Below are 27,095 nucleotides of genomic sequence, written 5' to 3'. Positions count from 1 at the left end.
GGCTGCCTGGGAGGTTGGAAGGAGACACAGCCAGTGACCCAAACTGGGACCCAAGGGGATAGTCCATACAATATGACATCACTATATAAAGTGGAGCAGGGGTCAGACATTCGGAGTGATGGTCTTCCCAAGTCACTGTTACTCATGATTGGACCCTGCTCTCCTGGAAATGGCCAAACACCTGCCTGCCCTTGGGAAGCAGTGCATTAATTCCTTACTTTGCTTTGCTTGTGTCTGCACTTTTTGCTTTCTTCATTAAACTGTCTTTATCTCAACACATGAGTTTTCTGGCTTTTACCCTTCCAATTTCTCTTGCCAGTCTCGCTGGTGGGGGAGTGAGTAAATGGCTGCATGGGGCTTGGTTGCCAGCTGGAGTGAAACCACAACACTCCCCCATTCAGTGGTGTAATGCTGGACACCCCACAAAAAAGGTTCAAAGTCCCATGTTTCACAAAACAGAGCAGTAGTTAGAGTTTCAAAGAAGCTGGCACTGCTCTTCCATCAATACTATGAACACACTCACAACTCCTCACTCCTTTCAGTGACTGTACCTCAGCACAGGAACCCTTAGGTCTGCATATGTGAAGAGCTACAGACAGGCATAAAATTTACATCAAGCAGAGGTGTAATTATGCACTGTTCTGGCAAATACTGATTTATTTCATAGATTTGAGGACAAAGTATTTTTTTCCAACTCTACCCAAGAACATCTGCACCTACTGTTGCCCACTTCTCTTCAGATTATTTATCTAGTCCTTTAGATATTAGAGAGTCATGACAGCTTAATTAAAGGCTGACACTGCATATACAAAATTGATGCTTTTAATCTCTTACTGAAGTGCCTTCCATTTCCCTCATCCAGACTAACCAATGTTTCTGGTACAGTAACTACATGCATCAGTACAGGGTCAGTATCAAGTGGCTGGAAAGCAGATTTGCAGAAGAGGATCTGGAGGTCCCGGAGGACAAGTTGGGCATGAGCCAGCATCACAGGCTTACAAGTACAGGACAGACACGGGCACACTGAAGCAAGTCCAGCAAAGGCACACTAAGATGATTAAAGCACTGGAGCACCTTTCAGACAAGGAAAGGCATAGTAAGTTCAAATTATTTACCCTGGAAGAGAACGATGGAGCATCAGAGAGTGGGCAGGGAGCAAACACTAAGGCAGACAGACTGTTGCCTGTGGTATCAAGAAACAGGATTAAGAGGCACTGAACATAAACTAAGCATAGGAAACTTCACTGAAACATAAGACTAAATTGATTTTTTTTTTTTTACTGTGGAGGTGGCTGAATACTAGAACAGTTTGCCCAGGGAGGCCATGGAGTCTCCAGCCCTGGAGATATTCAAAACTCAATTCTACATGGGTCTAACCAACCTGTTCTAGTTGACCCTACTTTAAGCAGGAAGAATTGAATGACATCCAAGGGTCCCTTTCGCCCATGCTATTCTGCAATTCTATAATTCAATTCATTCTAACAGAATGATCTTGAAAATAATTTATCCCTCTTTCACTATTTCTGCCTTCAAATCCTAATTCTTGAATGGTATTTCAGTGCCTCCTATTGATGACTATTTTGATTACCATATTTTAAAAATACTTGGTACCACTTGATTCACAGATTTTTCACAGACCACTAAAAAACTCCTAAGGGTTGATGCAGTACTGGGAGGTGTAACTGGTAACCTCTCTCCATGACAGTGATGGAATGCATCTGAATGACAGCTACTATAAATTTACTGTTCATGCACCCTCTCATATCCCAATTTATCCATCTTAAGCTGCCTACATAACATACTTTACCTCAGTAAATGTATTATGGATTTAATCTCCTTTAAGATAACTTTCTGAAAAGTGCGCCAGCACAATCTCTTAATGAACATCACATTTTAGCCACTTGCCTAAGTACATATTTGTTAAATCATACACAATGTCTTAGGAAAACATGAAAAATATAGACCCATTATTTACTTTTTTCCTGTAGTGAATTTAAGAGCCATATAAATCTTGTGCTATATAAAAAATTCACACCCCTTCTTACATGTAGAAACTTTGTTTACTATTCTCTAAACATTGTCAGGACTTGATAATATATTCCCACTTCATGTAGTGGAATAAATTGTACCAGTTCATAATTTTTGAGACTGAAAGTATCCGTAATCTATTTAGTTGACTCACTATCCACTCTGAATAACTCAATTTCCATATGCATTCTCCTACATACTTATTTTTATTAAAAGCTGCAGAGATTGTGACGATATCTCCATAAACTGTGCTCTTCTGAGAGTGCTCCAGGAGACAGTAAACTAAAGGAGCTAAGAGTTTAATGAGACCTCAAAGCAAACAAAAGATTTGATAGTCTTCAGACCTACGATGGTTAGAGAAGGAACTGTTCTGCATGATTTACCCTTTAGTTCTACACTTATTGTGTAGAAAAAAACCCTATGATGAATATAAAAGAATTTGCCTATGCTTGAAAGTGATGATCAGGTACAAGTCTGAAGTGGAATGATACTCCCAAACAGTTCTATGTCTGCATTACCTGAAGGACAGTTACAACATACAAAACCACCGCGCACCCAAATGATGCATGGAAACTGTCTGGAGTTAACTACAGAAGCAATGCAAGCTCTCACTTGCGTTTCACAAACTTTCATGGATAAATGAAGTCAAGCAGCACAACGTATTACACAGCTGCTCTTGTTACTGTATCTCAGATACCCCATTTAGAAACATGCCCTAATCGTATCACACTATGGGAAGATGGTTTTATTGGATTCTACACTATATTTTACATCATTCATAGCTTATGTATGCCTAAACACTGAGAACAGCGTTTGGCAGAACTCAACTCCAGGACAACACAAATATGCTGAACATAATTAAAGCAAGTTGACCTGCTAACAGCTACTAATGCTCCTAAGTTCATTATTCAAGGAGCATAACCAGTTCCTACCATTATACAATAACACATCACATGTGTTAGTTTCAGGACAAATACTCCCAAGTAACATCCTGTCAGCTTCAAGTGGTTTTACCTTATTACTTCTCTTTTTAAATTTAAGCATATATAAAAAGCAAAAAACTTCATGAAGTCACAAATGTTTCAAAATTAAATTGCATCAAAGTAAAACAGGAGAGCAGCTGGTCAGCTCAAGAGACGTGGGTTTCTTAAGCATTTGGTGTTCAGAATCATCGATAAATTGAGGTCTCACCACAGTAGAACTACAAACTACTTCTCAGAAAGGAAGTGTTGATTCTTTATACCCATGTGACATTTGTTCAGAGGCACTGGCTTGACAGACTACTGCAAACTCTGTCATGGGTTGAACTACTTAAATGGAATATACCTTGATAGTAAAGATACATTTTCCTAGAAATGATAAATAGCAGATGGATGTCTTCATAGCTTTGATAATAATATCACAATGCTGTAATGGTATCAAAGAACTTACAAATCATTTCAAATATAAGAGTTTTTCAAAGACCTGAAATGTGTCTGAAGATATTTCCACAGGGTACAAAAACCCCACAGTTTTCCTCCCTGAATAGGGTAATTTATTTAAGCTTTTCTTTACATTGATCAGAATAAAACTTAGAAGTAAACACCTAAAAAAAAACCCTCAAGAAGTGGCAATATTCCATTACTCTGGAAGTAAAGTATTTCTACAAATGCACTGTTAGGTATTTTTCTAAAACTTTTTCTTCTTGACTTACATTATAAGCAGAAAACACATACCTAACTGTTAAAAAAAATCCAATTATTAGAAAAAGATTTTTGTTCCAAGTAAGATATAAAAAAGTGTAAGTATTTAAAAAACTTTGAAAGGTTACCCATAAAACTCATCCCCATATTTTTTAAAATATCAGATTTATTTTAACTCTATTATCAGTGTTGGTAAAGAATAATGAATACATCATTTCCATTGATACTTTTTCCCCCAGGCTTCCACCCCAGCTACACGGCTTATTCGGAATTGGAGCTCCTGCATTTCATCTCACCTGAAATACATGTGAAAGCGTATCATGAAAAGAAGGGACAAGTGTGGTGTGATCACTTTGGTAAGATCCCTTGACTACATCTCCTAACTGGAACCACAGCACCACAGTTTTCCTACCTGGGGCTACCATTCCTGCCACATTTCATAAGAATTTTTTCAAGGTTAAGACCTAAGACTGCGGCCAAGAATTAGGCCTAATTGACACCAGAATGTTTCCCAATACCGAACGAAACAAAACCACAAAAAAGCAACCAAAGATAAAGAAACCCAAAATATACACACAACACTATTCCAGGGTGTCAGTTTGTCAGGTTTTTCTACAAACAAGCCACAAACCTGCACTAAGTCTGAGCAAGAAAATGAGAAATCAGTAAACTATTTACTGATAACCCACTTAAAACAGTTGAGTAAATTAAATCACACATTTAGTCCTGAGTAGTGATACAGAATCTGCATTTCACACTTTACCAAAAACGATGAATCAGAAGCTCTGAGATCTGTGTATTTTAATAGATTTTAAATATTTTTTAAAGACAAGCTGCTTTTAGACAGCATTATTCTAATGTATAATTAATTTCTGCTTGAATGTATTATTCTATTTAAAATGTAACTAGCCAATAAAACAACAGATGCTTTTTTTTTGCCCGTAGCTTTATCTTTTCAGTGAACCATGAAAAAAAACATTTGATTTTTCATATTTGCATATTTTTCATCTGTATGTGTGATGGCACCACTGGTCTCTGCACTAGTTAATTTTATTATTGCAGTGTGCAATTGTAAACCCCAAATTTAGTAATACAATGGTCTTGTCAGAAAACAAAACACCTCAAATAATTAAGAATTACAAATAAAAAATTAGTAACAAAAGATATATGAATCCTGGCAGCCAGAAAGTGAACCTTGATATATACTGCTGAACACATTAACACAGAATACATTAACATAGACGTACTGTTAGACAAACCTGAAAAGCTTATGAACTAGCCAAAATTAAGCTAAGAGAAATACTGTACTATGCTTTAAGATAGTCTATTCAAAGTAACTTTTATGCTACAGGAAGCTTTCATCACAATCAATTTGTAATAGTGGATGAGATCTGGGAAAGCCATTTAAATTTTTAAATACCACGTCAGTGAAATTATCGCATTAAGGAAAGCAATCCTTGGGGCACAGAAAGCCTGTTTCTGTACTTCTGTATCACCTGCTTACACCCAGAAGGGATTCATTTAACCAAATTACAACAGACATATGTACCTCCAACTTAAACTGGTTCTAAACCAAGCAGAAGGTGTTTCTGTTTCAAAGGTGATAACAAAACATGTGCTAAAAGGCTCACGTCACCCCAACCATTCCAATTTTGATTAAAAATAGGACACAAGGTGCTCTCTGCAAAAGTAAGTAAAGAAATCTAGAAAAGCTTGCCGTGGTGTAGCACTGACACCCCATTGGAACAGCTCACAAGAACTGGTTTTGTTCACTCCTCAAACTATTGCACTAGCAAGTGCTTGGAGGCTACCAAAATACTTGACGGGGGCCTGAAGGCTACAAGTAGGAATCTCCCCCTTTCTCCACAGCTTTCCCTCAGTTTCCAGGGAATCTTAGCCACTTTCTCTCAGGTTAGGAAGAAGGAAGGTGTCTCAGATGCCATAAAGACTGCAAAACAAAAGCTTTAGAAACTGTCCCCACTCCCTGCACAGTGGCACACAAACATGTCCCACCCCAGAGAATTCCCTTCCTCGCTCCATTCTGGCCAAACTTCCCACAGACCTCCATGTGCTGAAGTGTAGGGTAACTTCCCCTCTTCCCTGCCAACAGTATCCAAAGCAGAAAAGCAGAGTATGAGACAGGCAGAAAGGAAACCCAGCTTCACCTTTTCTTCCTCGTCAGGCCCAGAGAAAAGATGCTCACTCAATACCAGTCGCAGCACCACACAAACACCTGAGCTGGGCCAGGGCCAGAGCCAAGGAATGTAACCCTACACAAGCACCAGATGAGGCTGCAGGTGCTACTCTAGTTCAGCTAATTTACTATAATGCACTTTTAGGATCTTACCATACCTGGGATTTCAGAGTGCCCACCTCAAACCTGATGTTTGGTGGCCTTGAAGAAATGCAGGTGTGTGACTGTGAACACAGGTGAGTCACCCATGGCTAAAATATTTCATAATTGGATCTTGTTCCTATCCCAGGGAGATTCTACCAATTACATTAATCACTGAAAGAAAAGTCCAAGTAGGAAGAAAGTACTCAGCAGTAACATGCATCTCTTTGGCCTGTCTGGATTCTATCCTTGCTGCTGTGACAGGGATTCATATGAGTTTGCAATAGGATAAAGCAAAATCCAATTACTCCTTCAAACATATTATGGCAGTAGTGAAATACTAAATTAGACACCAAGGTTCTCTGTTTACAAGTATCCTGGAAGTCTTTTGAACTTTTTAAAGATGCATAATTTTACACTATTCTTCCTGTTTTCTACTTTGGAATAAAAGAAGGGTAGCTGGCAGCGTAATTCTAATCCAAATTACACTTTACCTCTTAAGTGAAGCAGTTTCCCCCTTTTCAACAATGCTTAATGAAATAAACTCCTGCAGTTCCCAGGTTTGCTTTTTCTTCTCTTCTAAAATGAAACCATCATTCTCAGATGGGAAAGGAAGCATAAACTCTCACTCTTTACTCCCAACCTGTACTTGCTTCACTGTCAAAAGTTCACTGCCTATTCAGAGGGAGCAGTAAGCTACATGTTAAGCTATAGTTAAATAATACAGGTATAGAGGAGTGTGTGTTTAACAATAAGTACAACTATATAAATAAAAATGTATTAACTAGAAACAGATGTATCAAAACCCAACCAAACAGAAACTAACAAGATTGTGAACTTCAGCAAAGGCTGACATTCTCCAAAGTGCTTTGCCAGGAAAGCACTCACCAACCTACTGTCGTGAACACAGAGCTCTGTGATTAAACAGCTGGTTCACTGTACTGCCTGTGTGCTACTACAGTGCCCCTCACTGCAAGCAACAGTCTGGAATTCAGCAGAAGAGGGGCTCAAAACACACCAGGATTTCTAATCAAGGTAGACAGTGTCTTTGTTTTGTCTCGGCCCCCCAGCTCGAGCTGCCCCCTGCTTCTCCCCCTGCTCCTTAAAGCAGGGAAAAGGAGGGAAAAAGAACTTGAAAGAAGCTGAGCCAAGTCAGTAAATATATATATATATATACTCTAAATATGTATATTCTCTAAATGTCTACAATTATATGTATGCAATTTGCACCCACAATAAGGAAAAGGGAAAGGGAAGGGGGAAAGCAAAGGGGAAAACAGGGGCGACAAAGAGACAAAACAAAAAGCCATGGGTACAAAAAAAACCACTCCCACCCACCCACCAGGTAAAGCAGTACAACAACAATCCCACCAACCACTCTTAGAAGAAAGCTAGCCCCTTCTCCCACGTGGTGGGTCTCACTCACGTCCTTTCCCCGATCTGCGTGGCTCTGATAATGGACCTAGAGCAGCAAAGAACTCCCTGCACTCCACCCTCACCGGAAACCGAAGCGACCTAAGCTTCCTATCTCCAGTCTCCTATCCTTCTCTGTCCCGTGGGAAGGGACAGAATGGGTAAGGAATACTTAGGAGACAAGCCCCTCCCTGGTTACATCTGGTTACCAGGAAAAAGCCTGGGTCAAACTATCACAGACAGAAATGAGGGAAAACAATGTCATCAGAAATAGTCATCCTATCTTATCCCTGTAACATGGAAAAATACACCTAGAAAGGACTCACAGTGCTAAAGGACTATCCATCTCTGAAAACAGAAAGTAGAAAATGAAGAGTTGTAAGCAATCCACCTGTTGGATCATAACACTCTGCTGTTATAAATGTAATAGACCATGTTTGTTAAACTTAGAGAATCTAGGAATAACCTTCAAGAGATATAGAGGAAAGCAGTTAGCTCTGTGTCAAAAAGTTTTCACTAGAAAAGACACTTTAATATACATAATGTTTCTTAAATTTCTCTTAAGTGGCTTTCAAAATGAAGAAGTTACAGAATTCTTTGTGAAACTCTTTACTTACATTGAAGGCATTAATTGCATTTTTATCGTAGTATTTCTTCTTTTCATACTTATCCCTGATGAAAAATTCCACAGCTCTGGAAGCAGCTAGTTTAAGGAAAATACGCATTCAGATAAATAGTAACATTAACCTAAAAAGCTCGCAGGTTATTCAAATCCAAATACTGCACCAGATTCTTGCATTTCATTTTGTAGTTTTAAAACAGCAGAACAAATGACTTTACGCAGAACAATTTCTACTGCAGTGTCCAAAATGAGCTTCATTTTACTACAGAGAATTAATCAGCTTAATCTTTTAAGAAATCAATATGAAAAAGATGCAGTATAACTCAGTGTTCCACAATTAGGACATTTTACCCAGCATTTATAATCTACCTGGCTGTAGTACTGAAAATACTTGAACACAGTACTTATATATGGTGAATAATTGTTGTTTACCATCTTAACTTGCAAAAAATACTTTCTCTTCAGAAAAGAAAAGCGCAATGTAAGTACCTGTTCTCTGATTTGCACAAGTTATACCATGTATCAAAAGCTTATCATAAACAGTTCTCTGAGATCCAAAAGCCTTCCATGAGAGTCTCAAATTACAAAAAGCACCACTCTGGAAAGGAAACAAAACTAAAACACTAATGATAAAAAGATATTGAAGCAAAGATGGAAATAGCAGCAAACATACTGATGTAGAAAACCAGAACTGGCAACTCAGTAGTTCAAACGCAAAAAGGAAAATTAGTTTTTCCTCTATTATTCTCTCAGCTTCATAAAGCAGCTCATCCAAGGCAGTGCCAACACTTTAGTAACTAAAGTTGGTTCTCTGCTATCTGTAGAATAAATTTTAACTCATGTTCATGTCCGGCAATGTGATTATCCACTCAAAAATTGAAATTGCAACTGTGGAAGCTCAGCCTCATTGCCTTTTAAATTTCCACAGCAATTTGGGAAAGATACCTGGGCTCCACATAGCATATCCTGAGATTAACACTGAGCTCAGAGCACTCGGTCCCTTCATTCTCTGCATCAAATTATTTCATCAAAAATGACATTTTAATTTCAAATACTATGCAACTGTCACCTGAAGACACTGTTTCATTAAAGTTACAAAACACAAAACATTCTTTTCTACCTCTTTCTAAAGGGATCTAAATTCTAAAAGGCATCTTCAGCACTAATACTTAATTATCCTTTATACTGTCATTTTGCCAAAAAAATCAATATATATTATCAAATCCCAGATGAATGGAAGTTGTGTAATATGCAGCTCCCACAACTTTTCAGATGTAGCTTATACTTAACAGGGTTCCCTCAAAAAGTTGATTTTCAAACTTCAGTGCAAATTACTACATTACATTAATTTGGTAGGAAGATAAAAGGAATTCAACTCTTTTCCCCTGCTTTTGGGCTGCAAAAGGAAAACTGTATTAAAATATAACTAATATTGAAGTAAACAGAAAAGATTCAAAACGTGGTTGGCATAAAACACTCTAGAACAACCTAATCTTTCTTCAGATAAAGTCTTAGCTATTTTCCACAATTAACATTTTCAGATGCCACATTCAGATTGTCAAGTGTTCTACATTTTGGTTGTACAGATTTTGAGGTTAGACATTTTAGGTCTCTTGTATTTGTATTTTGCCTATTTTTAGCAGCTACCCAGAATGCATACTTGGTATGTCACACAATTAGGAAGGTTTAATTTGAAAATTATTAACACACAATCATAAGTATTTAAATTTCATAGAGTTTATTTTTGAAAAATATCCACCTTATTCAAGTTCCTCCCTTCAATATGTGTGAATTTTTGGACAATGTTGAAGTTTCTTTAGATCAATAGATTATTTTGCTTGTGTTAACAAAAGAATTTTAAGCAACCTTGACAGATGCCCAAACTCTTAAGAACTGAGTAGAATGAAGACACAAAAAAATTATTCACTCTCTTCTTGGAACAAAACATTTTTCAACAGGAAGCTAAAGCTTCCATATAAAAGAATATCCCAGTGATCCTCAAAGTTAGCTTCTACACTACAGCATCCCTGCCAAGCACAAGTGGAGACAAAAAATGTTCAGGAAGGTCACTCTCATGATTAAGAAGCAAACGTGATGGGGGACCCTTAGCAAAAGATTTTGGGCAGATTCCACATACACATTTCTACTGTGTCTGCACTCTACTGTCTACAATAATCGAAGCATTTCATAGTGCTACAGGAAGTTACACAGTAACACAGATGAACATACAAAAAACTGACCATTACATGAAAAACATTTTAATAGTTCATCCAAAAGAATATTCAGAACATGAGAATATTCATAAACCAGAACATTGATGATACACAAAGCTGATTTTGTAGTGATACAAGGGCAAAAATCACCTGTAACACAAGAGCTTGTCATGAATGCCAAATAGCTAAGTAGCTGCCAAGTTATGGGAAATGGAGAAATGAAACAAAAATATGTTGGCATCACCTGTCCTGGTACTGTAGTTTTAATACAGGTAATGAAATATATTCAGTTGACCAAGTCCACCACTCAGAAGCTGACAATTGTTCAAAAGTGTATATAATTATTTCAAGGTATACAGTGTGATCAGAAGAATTATTTTTGAAGTCTAAAAATTAGACTTTTGGCCTGATCTGATGAGAAAAGCTTAAGAGTAAAAGCATTATTGCTTCTCCTGAAATAGCACCAGTGAACTCAAGGTAGCTGCAGTAAGAATAAAATACACATCTTCAAGATCCATTTTTGAGTTAGCTTTAGTCAAAGTATTTCAGTCTTATGACTGAAAAAAGTTCTAGAATATTACAGCTGGAACACTACAGAGTTATCTGGTTCCAGCTACGTTTTTATGTGGATTTATATTTAATTCAAAAGCTACTGGAATATGAAAAAATGTCTCTGTTTTGCTCAAGCGCATTTTATAAAAAGTAGTCTAACCCTTCAAAAAAAAATCTTCCAGCATAGCATATCGAGTATAGTATCTAATAAACAGAAGAACCAAAATCACTTGCGGATATAGAAGGAGAATATCCAGATCCAGTTCCAGCTAAGCCTGTTTATCAGTACCTGTAGCCTGTACTGCCATCAGGCAAGGAGAGCTGGGCAAGGATTCAGCTCACTTAACAGTACCTGTTTAGGATCACACTGGAGTTAAAAGACTTCTAGTAACATCAGGCAAAGCAAATCCTACCAGTGGAGTAACTTCACTAAATCAAGAAAAAATACAAATCTAAGTTAATGCCATTATATATTATCCTAATTACTCAGTAAATTTAAAAAAGTATATTTTGAAAAAAATTCTTTATTGTCAGTAGACAGTTGTTCTTCCAACCCTTTCCTTCCAGGTATGTGGTGACACCCACACACAAACACGACCCTGAGGTTAGCTCAGTTGGTTAAAACTTGGCTGTAATAATGCCAAGGTCATGGGTTCAATCCCCTATGTGGGCCATTGACTTAAGAGTTGGACTCGATGACCCTTGCGGGTCCCTTCCAACTCAGAACAGTCTGTGATTCTGCGATAACAAGTGGTGGACATCAGAGAGGTTAAGGGGTTTTATGTATTCCCATGCCAGTCATCCAGGGAAAGAAATCCATACTTCACTTGAGTAAGATCCAATGGCTTCTTTTACTTTACTGTTCAGCTCATTATTTCCTGATGAAATGCTCCTAACTTCAACTGGCAATTACTCAAAGACAGAATATTCAAGAGCTCTCTAGCATCACTCTAACTTCCTACATACAGGGAATTTATGAAGACACCTCTTGCAAAAGCAAAAATTAATGGGGCTTGCCAAATCTTATTACAAAGTAGATTTGCAATAACTGAAGTAATTTAAACCTATTCTGAACTGTTCTCAACTTCCACTGTCAATTCTTATACAACAATATCAATGAAATAAATAAAATGAGCTGCCAAATGTAGCAGTTCCCTGAAACAGCTGTAACATCTAAACTGCATTAAAAGTAATTTCAGTGTGAAAACCAGAACAAAAAGGATACTGATCTGTTTGAGGTCTTCGGAAGTTCTCTGGCAGATTAGCTTCATAGAGTAGTCTTGCTTTAGTATTTCCCATTTCCTGCATGCACTAAGGAAAAGTGGTAGAAAACAGTTAGTTCATGTCCATCAATACTTTAAATCCCAAGACACTCAGAATGCTGTTGGTGTGCTTAAGTGACACTGCCAGTTTTTAACTTGGAGATCTCTCTGTTATAGCGTGTCTTGGGAGATGCTACCATGGTACAGGAGAGCGAGGGCTGCCTGCCACAACTGCTGGACAAAAGCTCCCAGCACTGGTGCCGTCTGCAGTGTACACTAACCTATCTGGGGAAAGAGAAGCTTTCATATCTCAGGGTAGCTCTTCAGACCATGAAGAAAAGGAGTAAGAAAATTTGTCTGATGGCAAAAAAAGGTTTCAGACTGGAGAATACTTCAAAAAGTCAATGCTTGGTACACCAAAACAACATAACCAGGAACTGTGCAGATGTGTAAAAGCTGCCTTACTGTCACCTACTGAAAAGACACTACATTTTGTACAGATACAACAAGGAAGGAGCTTTCCCAGTCCATGTGGGAAGGCGGAAAACATCTAAAAGGAAACAGAAAAGATAGCTTAAACCAATTTCTGAAGTGAATTTTCAGAACCTAAACTCTTTACAGTAGCAATACAACAGACTAAGAACTGCAGGTGTGTGCATGTATGGCCAGAGTTAGCTAACGCAGATTTGGGCAGGGCTCTCCCCACGTGGGTGTGCCCTTCCAGCCTGCACAGTGGATTTTTAGGTGAGGCACAGCGTGCGCAGAACTGGCCCCACCGTTTAAGTCCTGAGGTCCATCTGCCACGGCCGAGCGAGCTTGGACAGTGACAGTGAAGTCCTCGGCACTGTCACGGCGCCCGGTACTAACTGGGGCTGACCCTGCTGAGCATCCGAGATGTGACGGGATGGGATGGCAGGGAGGCATTGAACTGCCAGGGGATGGTCCCCACTGAGACTCGAACTCAGGACCTTGGGATTCAGAGTGCAGAGTGCTCTCCTTTACACCATGGGACTGCCACACTAAGAACTACTGTGACTACAAAACATGTAAGTTGGGCATCATGATAAATGCAAATCCTTTCAAAAATACTCCTGGCATCCCTTCCAAACTGGAAACATATTTTAAGATATTTCACCTGTATTTGTTCTGGTGTCCATTGATCCAGGTTGACAGACTTGACCCTTGATATATGGACCCCAAGATTTCGATGTATTCCAGCACATCTGATGCAGATAAAAACACCAGTGTTCCAAGAGGCCCATCTTGGACCTAAGAGGAATGGGGAAATAAATCAGTTATTTTTCAAATACTGATATACTGATAATGTCAATAAACAAGACTGAATAAAGGCTCATAGCTGCTTCTCCAGGGTATCTATTACTTTTAATAAATTCTGCTGTAAACAATTTTATTCACAGATTTCCACTTCTAAATAATGATAAAGAACATTAACCAGACTAAGCTAGAAAGTTTTATGTTCTGTCCATCTCCCTATCCCCCAAAAGCCCCAACAAACAAACTTTAGAAAGTTGGCTTACTAGCAACCACAAGAGTTTGCCTGCGTCTTAAAAAATCTTTATGGCTATGCCTCAGATGCAGCATCAGCAGAAATCAGTAAAAGTTGCTCCTTTTACTCCAATTAAAGGCTTCTTAAGACATGCATCTGTACTTAACTTGAAAATAAATGCAGGGCAATCTTATATTAATGCAATAAATCCCTTAATACCTCATACAGCACTGACTCTACAACAGTAGCAGGAAAGCTCCAAGGGAATGACTATATAGAGATTTTCAAAACCAGCTCATAAAAATATCCCTGACTAAGAATTGTGGAAAACAGCATGTTCAGTATCCTTGATTCCTAAACTACAGCATGAGTTGTCATTCACAGACTGATGGATTTTCTCACAGAATCTGGCTGATTTACAAACCTTGCCATCATTTCTCAGCTGTGCTGGCATATTGAGACAGAGTTCAAGTATGCTGGCCTGAATTATCACAGTGACACTTGGCATGTTTCACTTGAAGTTACTATGCAGTCTCCAATTAAACACATTTATATAATTTTATTCCAGCCCTGTACACCATCACTGTTAAAGGCACTGCTTTAAAGTCCATCTAGTTCTGATCTCTAAGGAGCTCAGAGATTAAATAAACAGCCATCAAAAGCAAGAAAGCACACTGAAGAGTTGGAAAACATTTCAAACAATTACGTCCTGCTTTTGTATGACAGCCGTGCATCTGTGCCACTCACACAACTGCAGTAGTTTGCATTTCAAAATCAGTATACAGTATGGACACTCCCCTGGGACCTACAAAAGAACTTCAGTCTTCCCTCTCCCAGTCTTTAGCTTAGGCCTGTGTTGGTCTGACCCCAACCAAACACCCGCAGAGCTGGTCACTCTCTCTCCTACAGGACAGGGAGAAAGAGGTGGAAAGTGAGCAGACTTGCAGACTGAGATAACAGTTTTCGTAACAGAAGCAAAACCCACACACAAAGTTGGGGCGGGGCAGAAAGGATTTCTTCATTACTGCCTGGGGCAGGCATAAAACCATAAACTTAGATTTCACAGGACAAGAGATCTAACAGTAACTCACCAAAACTAACACATTGTTTCTCACATGGCACTTCTAGGTTAAAACTACTACTTGTCAGATAAGAATGGTCAGACTGTTCGTAATGTGTGTCTTAAACAGTGCAATGACAAGCAACCAGCCTTTTTACTTTCCCCTATAAAACACTACAGACACAAAATACTCACCCCATCCTTATGGTTGGTAGATTTATATCACAAGAAGGACCCACTTAAAAATTATATTACTTTTAGTTTTAGTGCTCCAGGATAGAGTTTTGCAGGCCATTTGTCTCAATCTACTAATAACATTTCACCTAGATTAGTATACCAGAAGAAACTTAATTAAATAAACCTACTTAGCCACTCCATTGTAGATCAGTGCCTCAGTTTTAGCAATTGGTTAATGTGACCATGATGGTTTAGAAACAAAAAGGTACCACAAAGTCTTGTGCACCCAACAGCTTCTGCGGTTTTTTCCCCAAACTATAACCCATGGATATGCTTTCTAAAAAGTGAAGCCTATTTTGATCCAGTTGCTACAGGGTCAGCAAGTGTGATCTGTAGTTTCTACCTGCTGCCCATATTTTTATCCCTTTAGGGTGTTTACATAATCACTATCAACTTTTTACCACAAATGAGTTGTCGTTTCTTCAGGTTCTTCCTCAGCTGTGAGATCCCAGATATGCAAGTTCTACACTGAGACAAGACTGGAAGGAGGAGCTGACATCACTGAAAACTATCTAAATTAATTAACAGAGAGATCATCAACCTTGTAGTTAAAATAGTACACTTGAAATTTTGTTAACAAAAGGAAAAATTATAACACAACTTCTGAATTAGCTGGTTTTCTCCTGGAAAGGAGCAGCTTTGTATTTTCCCAGAAGGTCAGACTTCATTAATTCATAGTTATTTATCATATAAATTGGAGAAATATTTAAGCAATAAAGGAACAAATTAAACAGTGGAATAACGGCCAAACCTGAGGCCAGACAAAAATATTCATGCTTAATCTGTGATTTTAATTCTGACTAATGACAATACCCAGTATTAAACAGTTCAAATGAAAAATATTTTCATTAATACAAATCAATTTCAGCCACAGTTAAGCACCAGGCAAAAGAAGTCAGAAAAATATTTTCTGTGTGGGCATCAAACCAACTGTGCTTGACTTAACCAAACAGTCAACTAAAGCTGAGCCTGCAAACCTTCCTGTTGAGAAATGTTAAAAGTCGATTTGACTGATTCAATATACAATTCAGTTTTGTCAATTCTCTATGAAGTCAGGATCCCTATTTCTGTACACAGGAAATATTTTGCACTAATCGAAATATTCACAGGTTTCTTCTTCTTGGGTCCTAAAGATACATTTGATTTTCCTCAGAAAAATTTACAAGACTAATCTAGTTTATCTGCTGTCCATATATTGCTAGTCAATTAAGAAGGGACATTTCGCTTCAGAAATGAAGACTGGACAGTAAGAATCTTGATGACTGCAATTTTTCACTATTTGAAACACCATTTTGTGTCAGTAGTAATCCATCTTACATATGAAGAACTACATTATACAGTGCAACTTCTATCAGCAAAAATTAAAATTACTTATGCCACATTTGACATGTTTTAAAAGAATTCTATTTTTTCTTTTGAAAGCCATTTGAATACACATTTTTTACTAAAAGAGCTGAGCTGCTCTTCATCAGCCTGCTGCACTACTCCAATATACAAGTACACTTCAAGTAATTTCTTCAGTCATTTAAGGTATAGATATATGCTCTTTAAAATATTTTCAGCATCTTTCACCCTTTGCTAAAGTTAATTCAAAGAAAAAAGCCATAGAAGTAAAAATTACCAATATTTATATCTGACTACATACTAGAATACCGTGAAGTCCCAGAAACACTGCCTGGCTAAACAAGGGAAAAAACTTCAGCAAGCCTAAGACAGAATGCTGCTTCCAAAGTGAGAATTGATTTTTTTTTCACTCTGAACTTTCTTTTCCATATTTCTATATGCAGTCTACTGATTAGACTTAAATTTCCTTTTCAGTTCCTAACAGGTGGCTGTGAAGGTGTGTGCCATCCTCCAGAGAAACCAAGACACATTCTGAATGCGTAAGATCATTCACAACTTAAATAACCCTTAAAATAACTGGGTTAGACTTTAAGCCAACAAGGATGTTGTGCATAGTTAAGTCTTACTGGCAACTGTAAATCAGTTGCCTTCATAAAAAGGAGTAATTAATTTTGATTTGGAATTTAAATACAGCACAAGTTTCTTGTATGAGCTAAACAGAAGATGGATGTGAGCTGACATATGACTTCACAAAAGTTAATTTGGAGTTTTAGCTACTGCAGGTTAAATGGAAAATACCAAGTGACATTTCCCAGTGCACTAGGCCTGGCTAGGATGGAGTTAACTTGCTCCATTGCAGCCCCTATGGAGATGTGCTTTGGATTTGCAAACAAAACAGTACTGACAACAGTAATGCTCTGGATACAGCTGGAATGCGCTTGCACAAGTCAAGGATTTCTTTCCCATCCCCACTCAGTACGCAGGGAGTGGGCAAGAGGCCAGAAGGGGTCAGGGACATCAGACCCCAGCTGACCAGAGGGATATCCCAAACCATGTGGCATTATGCCATTTCGTGGAACAAAAGTTGGGAGAAAGATGGAGAAGCAAGAGGGGCAATTTTGGTTACAGTATCTGCCTTCCCAAACAACAATTACACAGGCTGAGATCCACTTTCCATGACACAGCTGAAATCCACCCGCTGATGGCAACTACTGAATCAAAATCTCTTTTCATTTCATTTGCATGCACAGCTTTTGACCTCCTTATTAAACTGCCAAGATCTCGAGCCACAAGACTCTCCACCTTCCTTCTACTTTCTCTGCACTGGGGAGTAGAGCACACATGAGGTGGAGTGGGTGTTCCGGAGCTCACCAGGGTCAGCCCATCTCACCTGCTACTACATTAATTTAAGATCAGGAACTGTGTTATCAAGTGATGAATATAGAATAGAATTCAATCGCATGCACAGAAACAGCACTAACCGTGTATGTGTGTGGCCAGACTTCGCAAACGCAGATGTGGGCAGGGCTCTCCCCACGTGGGTGTGCCCTTCCAGCCTGCACAGTGGATGTTTTAGGTGAGGCACAGCGTGCGCAGAACTGGCCCCACCGTTTCAGTCCTGAGGTCCATCTGCCACGGCCGAGCGAGCTTGGACAGTGACAGTGAAGTCCTCGGGACTGTCACAGCACCCGGTACTAACTGGGGCTGACCCTGCTGAGCATCCGAGATGTGACGGGATGGGATGGCAGGGAGGCATTGAACTGCCAGGGGACGGTCCCACTGAGACTCGAACTCAGGTCCTTGGGATTCAGAGTCCAGACTCTCCTTTACACAGAGTATTTAAGGAGTCCTTTATAGAGAGACTATCTGGGCTCTAACAATGAAAGAAATATGTAGCCACCAAAAATTAATGTAACCTGGTACAGCTTTAGGTTTCTAGAATTTTAAGATAACTTGTAAATTTAAGAAAAAAAACCTGAAGAGTTGTTTCCCTGTCACAGTAGACTTTCGTGTCAGTATAGTTATTGCTTAGGATCAACATTCTCACTATTTGCAGAAATATCTACAGCTAGTTAGTAGCTACAACACAGAACATCTCAAAAAGTGATTTCAGCTGTTTAAGACTTAAGCAATAAAGAGTTGGAAAGTAATTTACATACTTTTAGATAAGAGCCTTCACATAAGTTGATTTCAAGCCAATTTTTAATTTGCTGAAAAAGTTATCCAACTTCACATGCAATTCTTTCATTCTAAAATGCACATCAAAGTGTGAATTCTGTGAAAAAGGCATCATTTTTTACATATTCACTGGTGAGGGGAAAGCTTTTTTTCTCAACATATTTCAAAAATTTTCCCACTTTTCCTCCACATTTTGCCTCTTTCAGGATGTAGTTTTTCATGGCGGATTTCTCTCCTTCACATTATTTAAGCTGGACTAGTCCCTTGCACGTGCTTAACGCTTGTGCACACTCTTGTACTTTGCTTTCCTCTACAACCCCGTGAACTTGCTCAGCAAGGACCACGTGTTTTAGTTCACTGTACTGGAAAGAAGGTGATTGAAGAAGCTGCTACAACTCACAGCCCTGCTGACAAACCCTGCCAATGCAGTTACAAACGATCCAACCACCTTTGTGTGCCCACAGCTGGCACAGATCTTCAGGCAAGAATAATGACAGGAATGGTAACAAAATCATAGAATAGAATCACAGAATCGATTGGGTTGGAAAAGACCCCTGAGATCATCAAGTCCAACCCTTGGTCCAACTCCTGTCCATTTACCAGATCATGCCACTCAGTGCCACGCCCAAACTCGGTTTAAAAACCTCCAGGGATGGTGAATCCACCACCTCTCTGAGCAGCCCATGCCAATGCCTGACTACTCTCTCTCAAAAGAATTTTTTCTGATCTCCAACTTAAATTTCCCCTGGCAGAGCTTGAGCCCATGCCCCCTTGTCCTATTGCTGAGTGCCTGGGAGAAGAGACCAACCCCCACCTGGCTAGAACTTCCCTTCAGGTAGTTCTAGACAGTGTTGAGGTCACCTCTGAGCTTCCTCTTCTCCAAGCTAAACAACCCCAGCTCCCTCAGCCTCTCCCCATAGGACTTGTGCTCCAGTCCTAATGCTGAAGGTGGTACAGTTCCTCTCCAAAGCAATCACAAGACAAAACACATTTGTGTCTAAGTCCAAGATCTAAATTTTATTACATCTGATCAAGTTTTATTTCACATCAGCACATGCAGAGTACTTTATCAGGAACAAAACAAGACTTACATGATAGTGTTCCTTTAAAATGCTGAGGGAAAAGTACTCCTATCAACATTTCAAAAATGTGAAAGACTAAAACTAATCATCTATGAATCCAAGCAGGAGTAAGAAAACCTGTCACACAAACATGTTAAGAAAAAATGAAAAGGCAGTGTGGACCAGAAAAAACTAAAAAGAGACAAATGGAAACAAAAATACTGGAGATAAGACATAACTTGGAGACATCCACACAAGAGCAAGTGTTAATATCACTGTAGAGATTTGACTACAAAGTGGAGTGATGATGGTTGCTTCCCTTATTACAATAATTCAAAATTTCCTTCCCTCCATTAGTCCAGCTTAGTGTAACTGCACTAATACTGAAACACTCCTTCTGCTCAATACAAGTGCTGCCCATTCCTCCTAAGTATCTTACAGAGAGCAAACAGAGGTCTGAACTGGGGTACAAAGAGCAAGCACAGCCCTTCACTTTTACAACTGTCAGTGGCAAAGGCAACTATTTTACATCTCAGCAAACAATTCTGTATCCTTTATACTGTGTGCATAAAACCAGTTTGCTAGGCAACTTCTAAGTTTGAGACAAGGTTTTAAATGAAAGAAAAGCTTGTCATGACTAATTTTAAATAAGGTTTGTATGACAGAGGTACACAGAAACAAAGTTAGTTTTCACTTTACATTCTTGCTGTTACCAATTAAAATTTCTACAAGGAAGGAAGCCAAGTATTACATACAACAGAGTACTAAGTACTTTGCATCTCTAATACAGCCTGCAGCAAACTTTCTTGGACCAATATCTTCAAAGACTTCTGAGAGACTACAATTCTTCCTTTCACTCCCCTGCACCCTGTCTGTCCTTTAGCCACACAGCACGGTGAAGTTACTTTAACTCTCTGTTTCCCCAAACTTTGCTACCGGCTGCCAGAGCTGATTTGCCAAAGAACTGGCTCCACCTTGTGGAACAGAGAATTAACTGCATGAAACTCTACGCACCTGACTCATCCCGAGTGGTGGACAGCGAGTTCCTAAAAACTGTCACTTTTTGGCCAAAGACAAAGCCTGTGGTTGCACCAGCCCAGAACAGCCATGCAGCGGTCTCTCTCTGCATTACTCACACACACAATCCATACTGCTCCAGTGTTCTGCTACTCCAAATTTCAACCAAGTTAGCAAAGAGTATTTTCCAGAAACACCGGCAATTTCTCCAAGCTGAGATACAGATAAAGATTGTGAATGGACGACAAGCACCCTTATACAGCAGATACAGAGAAAAGAAGGAAAGCAAGTGAGCAGCAGTTTTATTTTAGGTAATTCAACACCAGAAGTTAACACAAAACAGTCTCTTCTCCAGTGGCTACTCAGGGAAGAACAAAAAAATCAGGCAGAACTTAGAGTGACTCCTCCAAGTTTCTCTCCTCATAACATGAAGCACTAGAGATAAGGATTAAATCAAGGTGATACCGAGATGCTCAAAACAAGTCAATTACTATTATCTATTTTCAGTCTAATCCTGCTGAGAGGGAAAGTTAAAAAAAACCTACAATAAAACAACCCCTGCTCCCTACCAATGCAAAAGGCTTAATTCCAATGTTAATCCTGTCCATTGAAAGAGACCTCGTGAATTAAGGAACCAATTTTCAAAAGAGTAAAAGATCTTACATAAAGATCTTGAAGCAAAGGAAATAGTGCAAGAACCATAGTACAAGAACTTTATTCTATGAAATAAAATGTTCTTCAAGGTCCTTGAAACTGAAGTCTTTTGAGACTACTGATACGGGACTATTCAGCCGTCACTTGATCCACTGAATTAGTTGCAGATTAAACAGAACAAAGAGCCTGAACCTCCTTCTTGTGTCACATCTATTCCCCACATTAAGCTTCATTTCCTTTCCTGTACAGTAGGAGAGGCTTCCTTGCTTTACCTCCATACCAGGAAAACCATGCAGACTCAGCCCTCACATGTTTTTCAGATGTCAAAGTCTAAGTATGCAGCAAAATGCTGTTTTACTGTTTTGTTGCCTTTGTATATAAACAAAGGCAACAAAAGGCTGTAGCTTAAATGTCAGTTTTTAGCAGCCTCTTATAGTATTCCTGTGTTTGGATAGTCAAGGCCAGAATTTGACAACTTAAAATTTCCCACATTCAGAGAAGTGTGCCAGCTCAAACAAGAAGTGTTTGAAATGGGCTGTTTCTGTAGTTTTAAATAAAATCAAACTCAACAGCATAAAGTTGTACTGAAAGAAGACAATTCAAGCACACTGTGCCAGAGACCAGCCTGGTAACAGCTGAGATTCACATGGTTCAAGGTGTACTGCAAGAACAGTGTGAAGACAAGCCTGAGAAGCACCACTCGGCTATTTTTAGCCAGTGTTAGGTTAGTGGTAGTTTCAGGGACAGAATTCCTTCAAATTCATCTTTGTGTGTGGATAGCCACTTCTCATGAAAATCATCAACAAACCCATTAAGCTCAGCCCTACTCACAACTCCAAAGAGATTGTATAGAATGATCATGAAACTTCTCCTGCACAGCCTGTCCCACCTCTTGGTCAGAGGGTGAAGTATGAAGCAACCAGTTTCAATTATTCCTTCAGCTCACTGATCCACTTGCTTTGGTAGCATCAATAATTGCTAAAAGCATTTCAAAGAAATTTCAAGGGCTGTAGGAAGCCTCAAGTGGAAAGGAAGTGCAGTGACATTAGAGTTCCTTCAGTTCTATGTTTAAGCCACAAAATCAAGTGGCTGGCTTCATAACCACTTCGGTTCTGGAATGCATCCAAGTAATTTCAAACAGCAGAAGCTTTATACAGAAAATTAAGTTTGGAATATGAAAAAGCACAGCTTGTAAATCAGAGGACTGGTTAGTTACAGCTATTGGAGACACAGGAAATGTCAGTTTATTCTTGAGATGAACAGCCTTTTTCTTCTCTAACAGACATTTGGCCCAGGCAATCTTGTAAGGTGAAAAACTGAAAGAATTAAATTTTTTTGGCCTTATTAACAAACAGTCAGCTACTAAAAAAATCTTTTTGACTGACTATGATTGTGATAAGTCTGGCACATGCACAGCTGCAGAAATGGAATTTCCATTTGGCGAAGGACCAGTGCTTCAATTTTGTGCTGCCTGTTCACTTGTAAAGACAAAGACTGCCTGGGTCAGAGTTCAGACTGCAATAATAAGGTGTGCAAGCTGTCACTTCCTGTTAGCAGCACCTGGGACTTTCTAAAAAAGACAAGGTTACATAGCGTATTACAGCATTGGTAGGAACTTCTGAAGCTGATCTTGACTGCAATTTTTCCCTTGTCAGCAAGCAATTGCTGAAAGGCTTACTAAGTGTACAATTTATAGTCCTTTTATATGCAGAAATAAAAGGCAAATGGGGAGCAGTGAGCTCTTACAAAATGTTTTTAGAATCTGGTAGCTAAGTATGAAGTAACAGCATCACTGGAGACAAAAAATGTGTAAATCTGTGCTACTCTGTTAGGACGTAGCAACCCCTCTACATAGCTAGGCAAAGGATAAAGGTTATATAAGCATCTGCTGCAAAAAACCCTTTAGCCAGCAACTGAAGTTCTTCCTTTAAATATGACAAAACTCTCAGAAATAAGACTTGTTTGCAAGACAGGTTTATTGTATAGCTTATTTGCCATAAACAAGAATAAAGTTTATCTTTTTCTGCCAGAGAGAAATTATTTAATAATTGCACTAATCGTCCTCCCTACATTTTTTCTTAAATGTAACTGAACAGATTTTTAAGTAAACACTCCACAAAACTATGCAACCTCTGTGCAGTCCTCAGTGGCTCCAGAGACGCACACCTGTATATTACAAAGCAGGCAAATACATCACTATAATCTCTCCAACATGACCCTATGTATCAAACAGATGCAGAGATCCAAGTCTCTTCACAGGGACCAGAGAATCAGAGTCATTAAGGTTGGAAAAGACCTCTGAGATCATAAAGTTCATCCATTAACCTAACATGGCCAAGTTCCACATCTATATGTTTTGAACACTTCCAGGGATGATGATTCAACACTTCAGGCATTGTAACTGAGCAGCTTGTTTCAATGCCTGACCTACCTTTCAGCAGAGAAATTTTTCCTAATATCCCATCTAAATCTCCTCTGGCACAGCTTAAGGCCATTTCCTGTTGCCCTGTCACTTGTTACCTGGAAAAAAGAGGCCAACTCCCACCTGGCTACAGTCTCATTTTAGGCAGCTGTGGAGAGCACTAACATGTCCCCTGAGCCTTCTTTGCTCCAGGCTAAACAACCCAAGCTCTTTTTGCCGCTTCTTGTAAGCCTTGTGCTCCAGACCCTTCACCAGCTTCACTGGACATGCTCCAGCACCTCCATGTCTTTCAACAGCCAGCTGTCAACAGCACTCCCAAGTCTTTTTCCGCTGGGGCACTTTCCAGCCACTCTTCCCCCAGCCTGTAGCTCTGCATGGGGTTGTTGTGACCCCAAGGGCAGGACCTGGCACTTCACTTGATTCAACCTCATACCACTGGCCTTGGCCCACAGCCCAGCCTGTTCAGACCTGTCTGCAGAGCCCCCCTACCCTCTAGCAGATCAACACTCCCACCCAAATTGGTGTCACCTACAACTGACAGAGTGCACTTGCTGCCCTCTTTCAGGATCACTGATAAGGATATCAAACAGGACTGGCCCCACCACTGAGTGCTGGGGAACACCACTGGTTACCAGCTGCCAGCTGAATGTAACTCCACTCACCTCCACACTCTGGGCTCGGCCACACAGCCAGTTCGTACCTAGCAAAGAATGCACCTGTCCAAGTCATGAGCAGCCAAAGCAGAGTGCCAAATTTCAGGTTCTAAACTGTAAAAATACGCTGAAATCATCTATAAAGACTGGCCAGATAGTTTCTTGTACCAATCTTCTTTGCCACACTGGTTTGTGCTGACATGGAGGTTATTTTCCTCATAGCAGCCCCTCTGTGCTGTGTTTTGGATCTGCAACCATAACAGTGTTGATAACACACCAGTGTTTTACATGCTCTTCAGACTGTCCTGCCAGTGAAGAGGCTAGGGATGGGCAAGAGGCCAGGAGGAGACATGGCTGAGACAGCAGACCCCAAACTGACCAAAGGGACATTCGTTCAACACCATGCTCAGTAATAAAAGCTGGAGTAAGAAGGAGAAGGGGGGATATTTGGAGTGATGGCATTTGTCTTCCTACATAACTGTTACATGTGATGACGTGCTGCTTTCCTAGAGATGGCTGAACACCCACCTGCCGATTCTAAATAGTGACTTAATTCCTTGTTTTGCTTTGCAGGTGGGCGCAGCTTTTGCTTTACCCATTAAACTGTCTTTTTGTCAACCCATGAGTTTTCTCACTCTTACCCTTCTGATTTCCTCTGCCACCCCACTGGCAGAGGTTACAAAGCAACCCAACATCCACATTCACTGCAGAGACCTATTCACCTACATTCCTCCTCTACACAGTCTGCCCTCACCTCCTCTGCAGTGTATGTAGATCAGACCAAGCAGACTTTCATGCTGCACTACTCACCTCTCTTACCTACAGCGAGACCATGTGCCCACCCTCAAACACTAATATACTGCTGGGAACAACCACACAAATGCAACTCTAGTCTTGGCTGATATCCAGGCTCTATTGTAGCAATGAGGGGGCGGTCCCGTGGTGTAATGGAGAGCACTCTGGACTCCAAATACCAAGGACCTGAGTTCGAGTCTCGGAGGGGACTGTCCCCTGGCAGTTCAATGCCTCCCTGCCATCCCATCCTGTCACATCTCGGATGCTCAGCAGGGTCAGCCCTGGTTAGTACCGGGTGCTGTGACAGTCCCGAGGACTTCCCTGTCACTGTCCAAGCTCGCTCGGCCGGGGCAGATGGACCTCAGGACTTAAACGGTGGGGCCAGTTCTGCACATGCTGTGCCTCACCTAAAAAATCCACTGTGCAGGCTGGAAGGGCACACCCATGTGGGGAGAGCCCTTCCCAAATCTTCATTGCAAAGTCTGGACATACATGCATACTGTAACAATGTAAATAGTGTTCTTCACATCTATTTTAACCAGATTTGTGTTTTGAAAAAATGGAGAGCAAGTTCATGGGCTTTTTTGTGCAAGTTATTTTCCTAAAATGATCTTCTGTAGCTGTCACTGAAAAATATTTTTCCTCAAAACATAACTGTCTTCAGATGCCAAAAGAGAAATGGAATACAATTCCAAATTAGTCAGTTACATTTAGCCTGGAATAGAGAACTGTGAGTATGGGTTCAAAGTAGGATTAAGGTTGCTTGAGAAATATCAATTCTCAACAATTACTCTGAAAACTTTGCAGGAATCTCAAGCATGTGATCTTGGATCTGTTGGTTTTTTTTCCAAGTCTCATTTAAGACCATACACTTGACAGAATCTTTTTGCTTCATAAATATATTTTTGGAGTAAATGTTTTTAAAAGGGACTCCATGAAGACTCAAACTCCATGGAAATTGCAGTGAACAAGCCAAGTGGGAAGGGGCATTTAGCATCACTTCTTTCAGAGGCTGCTTGCTACGTGCTACAGAACAGACAGAAAAGTGAACCAAGGCTTCAAGTCTTTATTAATGGGAATGACAGTTACTTTCTACTCAGAACACTTAAGAAACCCTCAGCAGTTGTGATAGATTAACTTTGGCTGGCCATCACACATCAAGGAGGAGAAAAAGACTCATGGGTCAAGATAAAGGGAGTTTAATAAAGAAAAGCAAAGGCCAGCTGTAGAAGAGAAAAAAATATATTTATTCTCCTATCAGCAAGTGATATGCACTTTCTAGGAAGCAAGGCCTCAGTACAAAGAAGACAAAACACCTTAAAAACAAATGATCCCCCTACCCCCCTTTCTCTTGGCTTTTATTGCATCACTTGTTACAGCACATCCCTTAGGTTGCTTTGGGTCAGCTGTTCTGGCTACATCCCCTCCCAAACTCTTGCCCACCTTCAGTCTAGTGGCCTTAGGGGAAGGTTGGAGAGACAGCCTTGGTGCTGCACTTGCACTGCTCAGCAAGAGCTGAAACACGGCGCTGTCAACACCCTTCCAGCTGCAAGCACAGCACCAGGAGAGCTGCTATGGAAGTTAACCCTGCCCAGGCAAATCCAATACAGCAGTTCAATATTTAAAGTTGAGAATAAACCAGGTATCACTTGGCAATGAGAACAAAGACCAAAAAGCCTACACTTGGTGTCTATTGGTATGTCTCTGGTTTATCCCCTGCTTAGGAGGGGAGCTCAAAGCACCAACATACTTCTGCTGAAGATGTAAAGGGTGAGTGTGGCATTTGCCATGTTTAAAGGGATATTTTTGTTATTCTGCAGATCATAAGCAACTGAACAAGTATCCCATAGAGACATAACTTAATGGGGAAAATCAGTCCCTATATTATAAAACCATCACTACTTGCCAATACACTGATTGTTTCTGTAAATTGTTATGAATAACAAATTTAAACCCAAATTACCTGAGCACACATTACAAGGAGGTTATTTAAAATGATCACTCACTCCCAGCTGACACTCACTGCCACATTTTGATCCACCTGCAAATTCAGCTGCATT

The 27,095-nt window shown here is 39.8% G+C and overlaps 1 protein-coding gene across 2 annotated transcripts in view; it reads right to left on the bottom strand.

Moving 5' to 3' along the window:
* The window catches only part of SMAP1 (small ArfGAP 1), a 97,242-nt gene that overhangs the window by 57,607 nt on the left and 12,540 nt on the right, over positions 1-27,095 (bottom strand). For both annotated transcript variants that reach the window (XM_071548533.1, XM_071548534.1), the window contains exons 2-4: positions 13,243-13,376; positions 12,071-12,156; positions 8,076-8,151 (exon numbers count right to left, since the gene is read on the bottom strand). In XM_071548533.1, the coding sequence (XP_071404634.1) occupies positions 8,076-8,151; positions 12,071-12,156; positions 13,243-13,376 (296 nt within the window). The remainder of the gene's footprint in view (positions 1-8,075; positions 8,152-12,070; positions 12,157-13,242; positions 13,377-27,095) is intronic.

This window comes from Pithys albifrons, chromosome 2, assembly GCF_047495875.1.
Source record: "Pithys albifrons albifrons isolate INPA30051 chromosome 2, PitAlb_v1, whole genome shotgun sequence".
Taxonomy (NCBI): Eukaryota; Metazoa; Chordata; class Aves; order Passeriformes; family Thamnophilidae; genus Pithys; species Pithys albifrons.
Note: the sequence above shows the minus strand (reverse complement) of the source record. Positions and strands in the feature narration are given on the sequence as shown.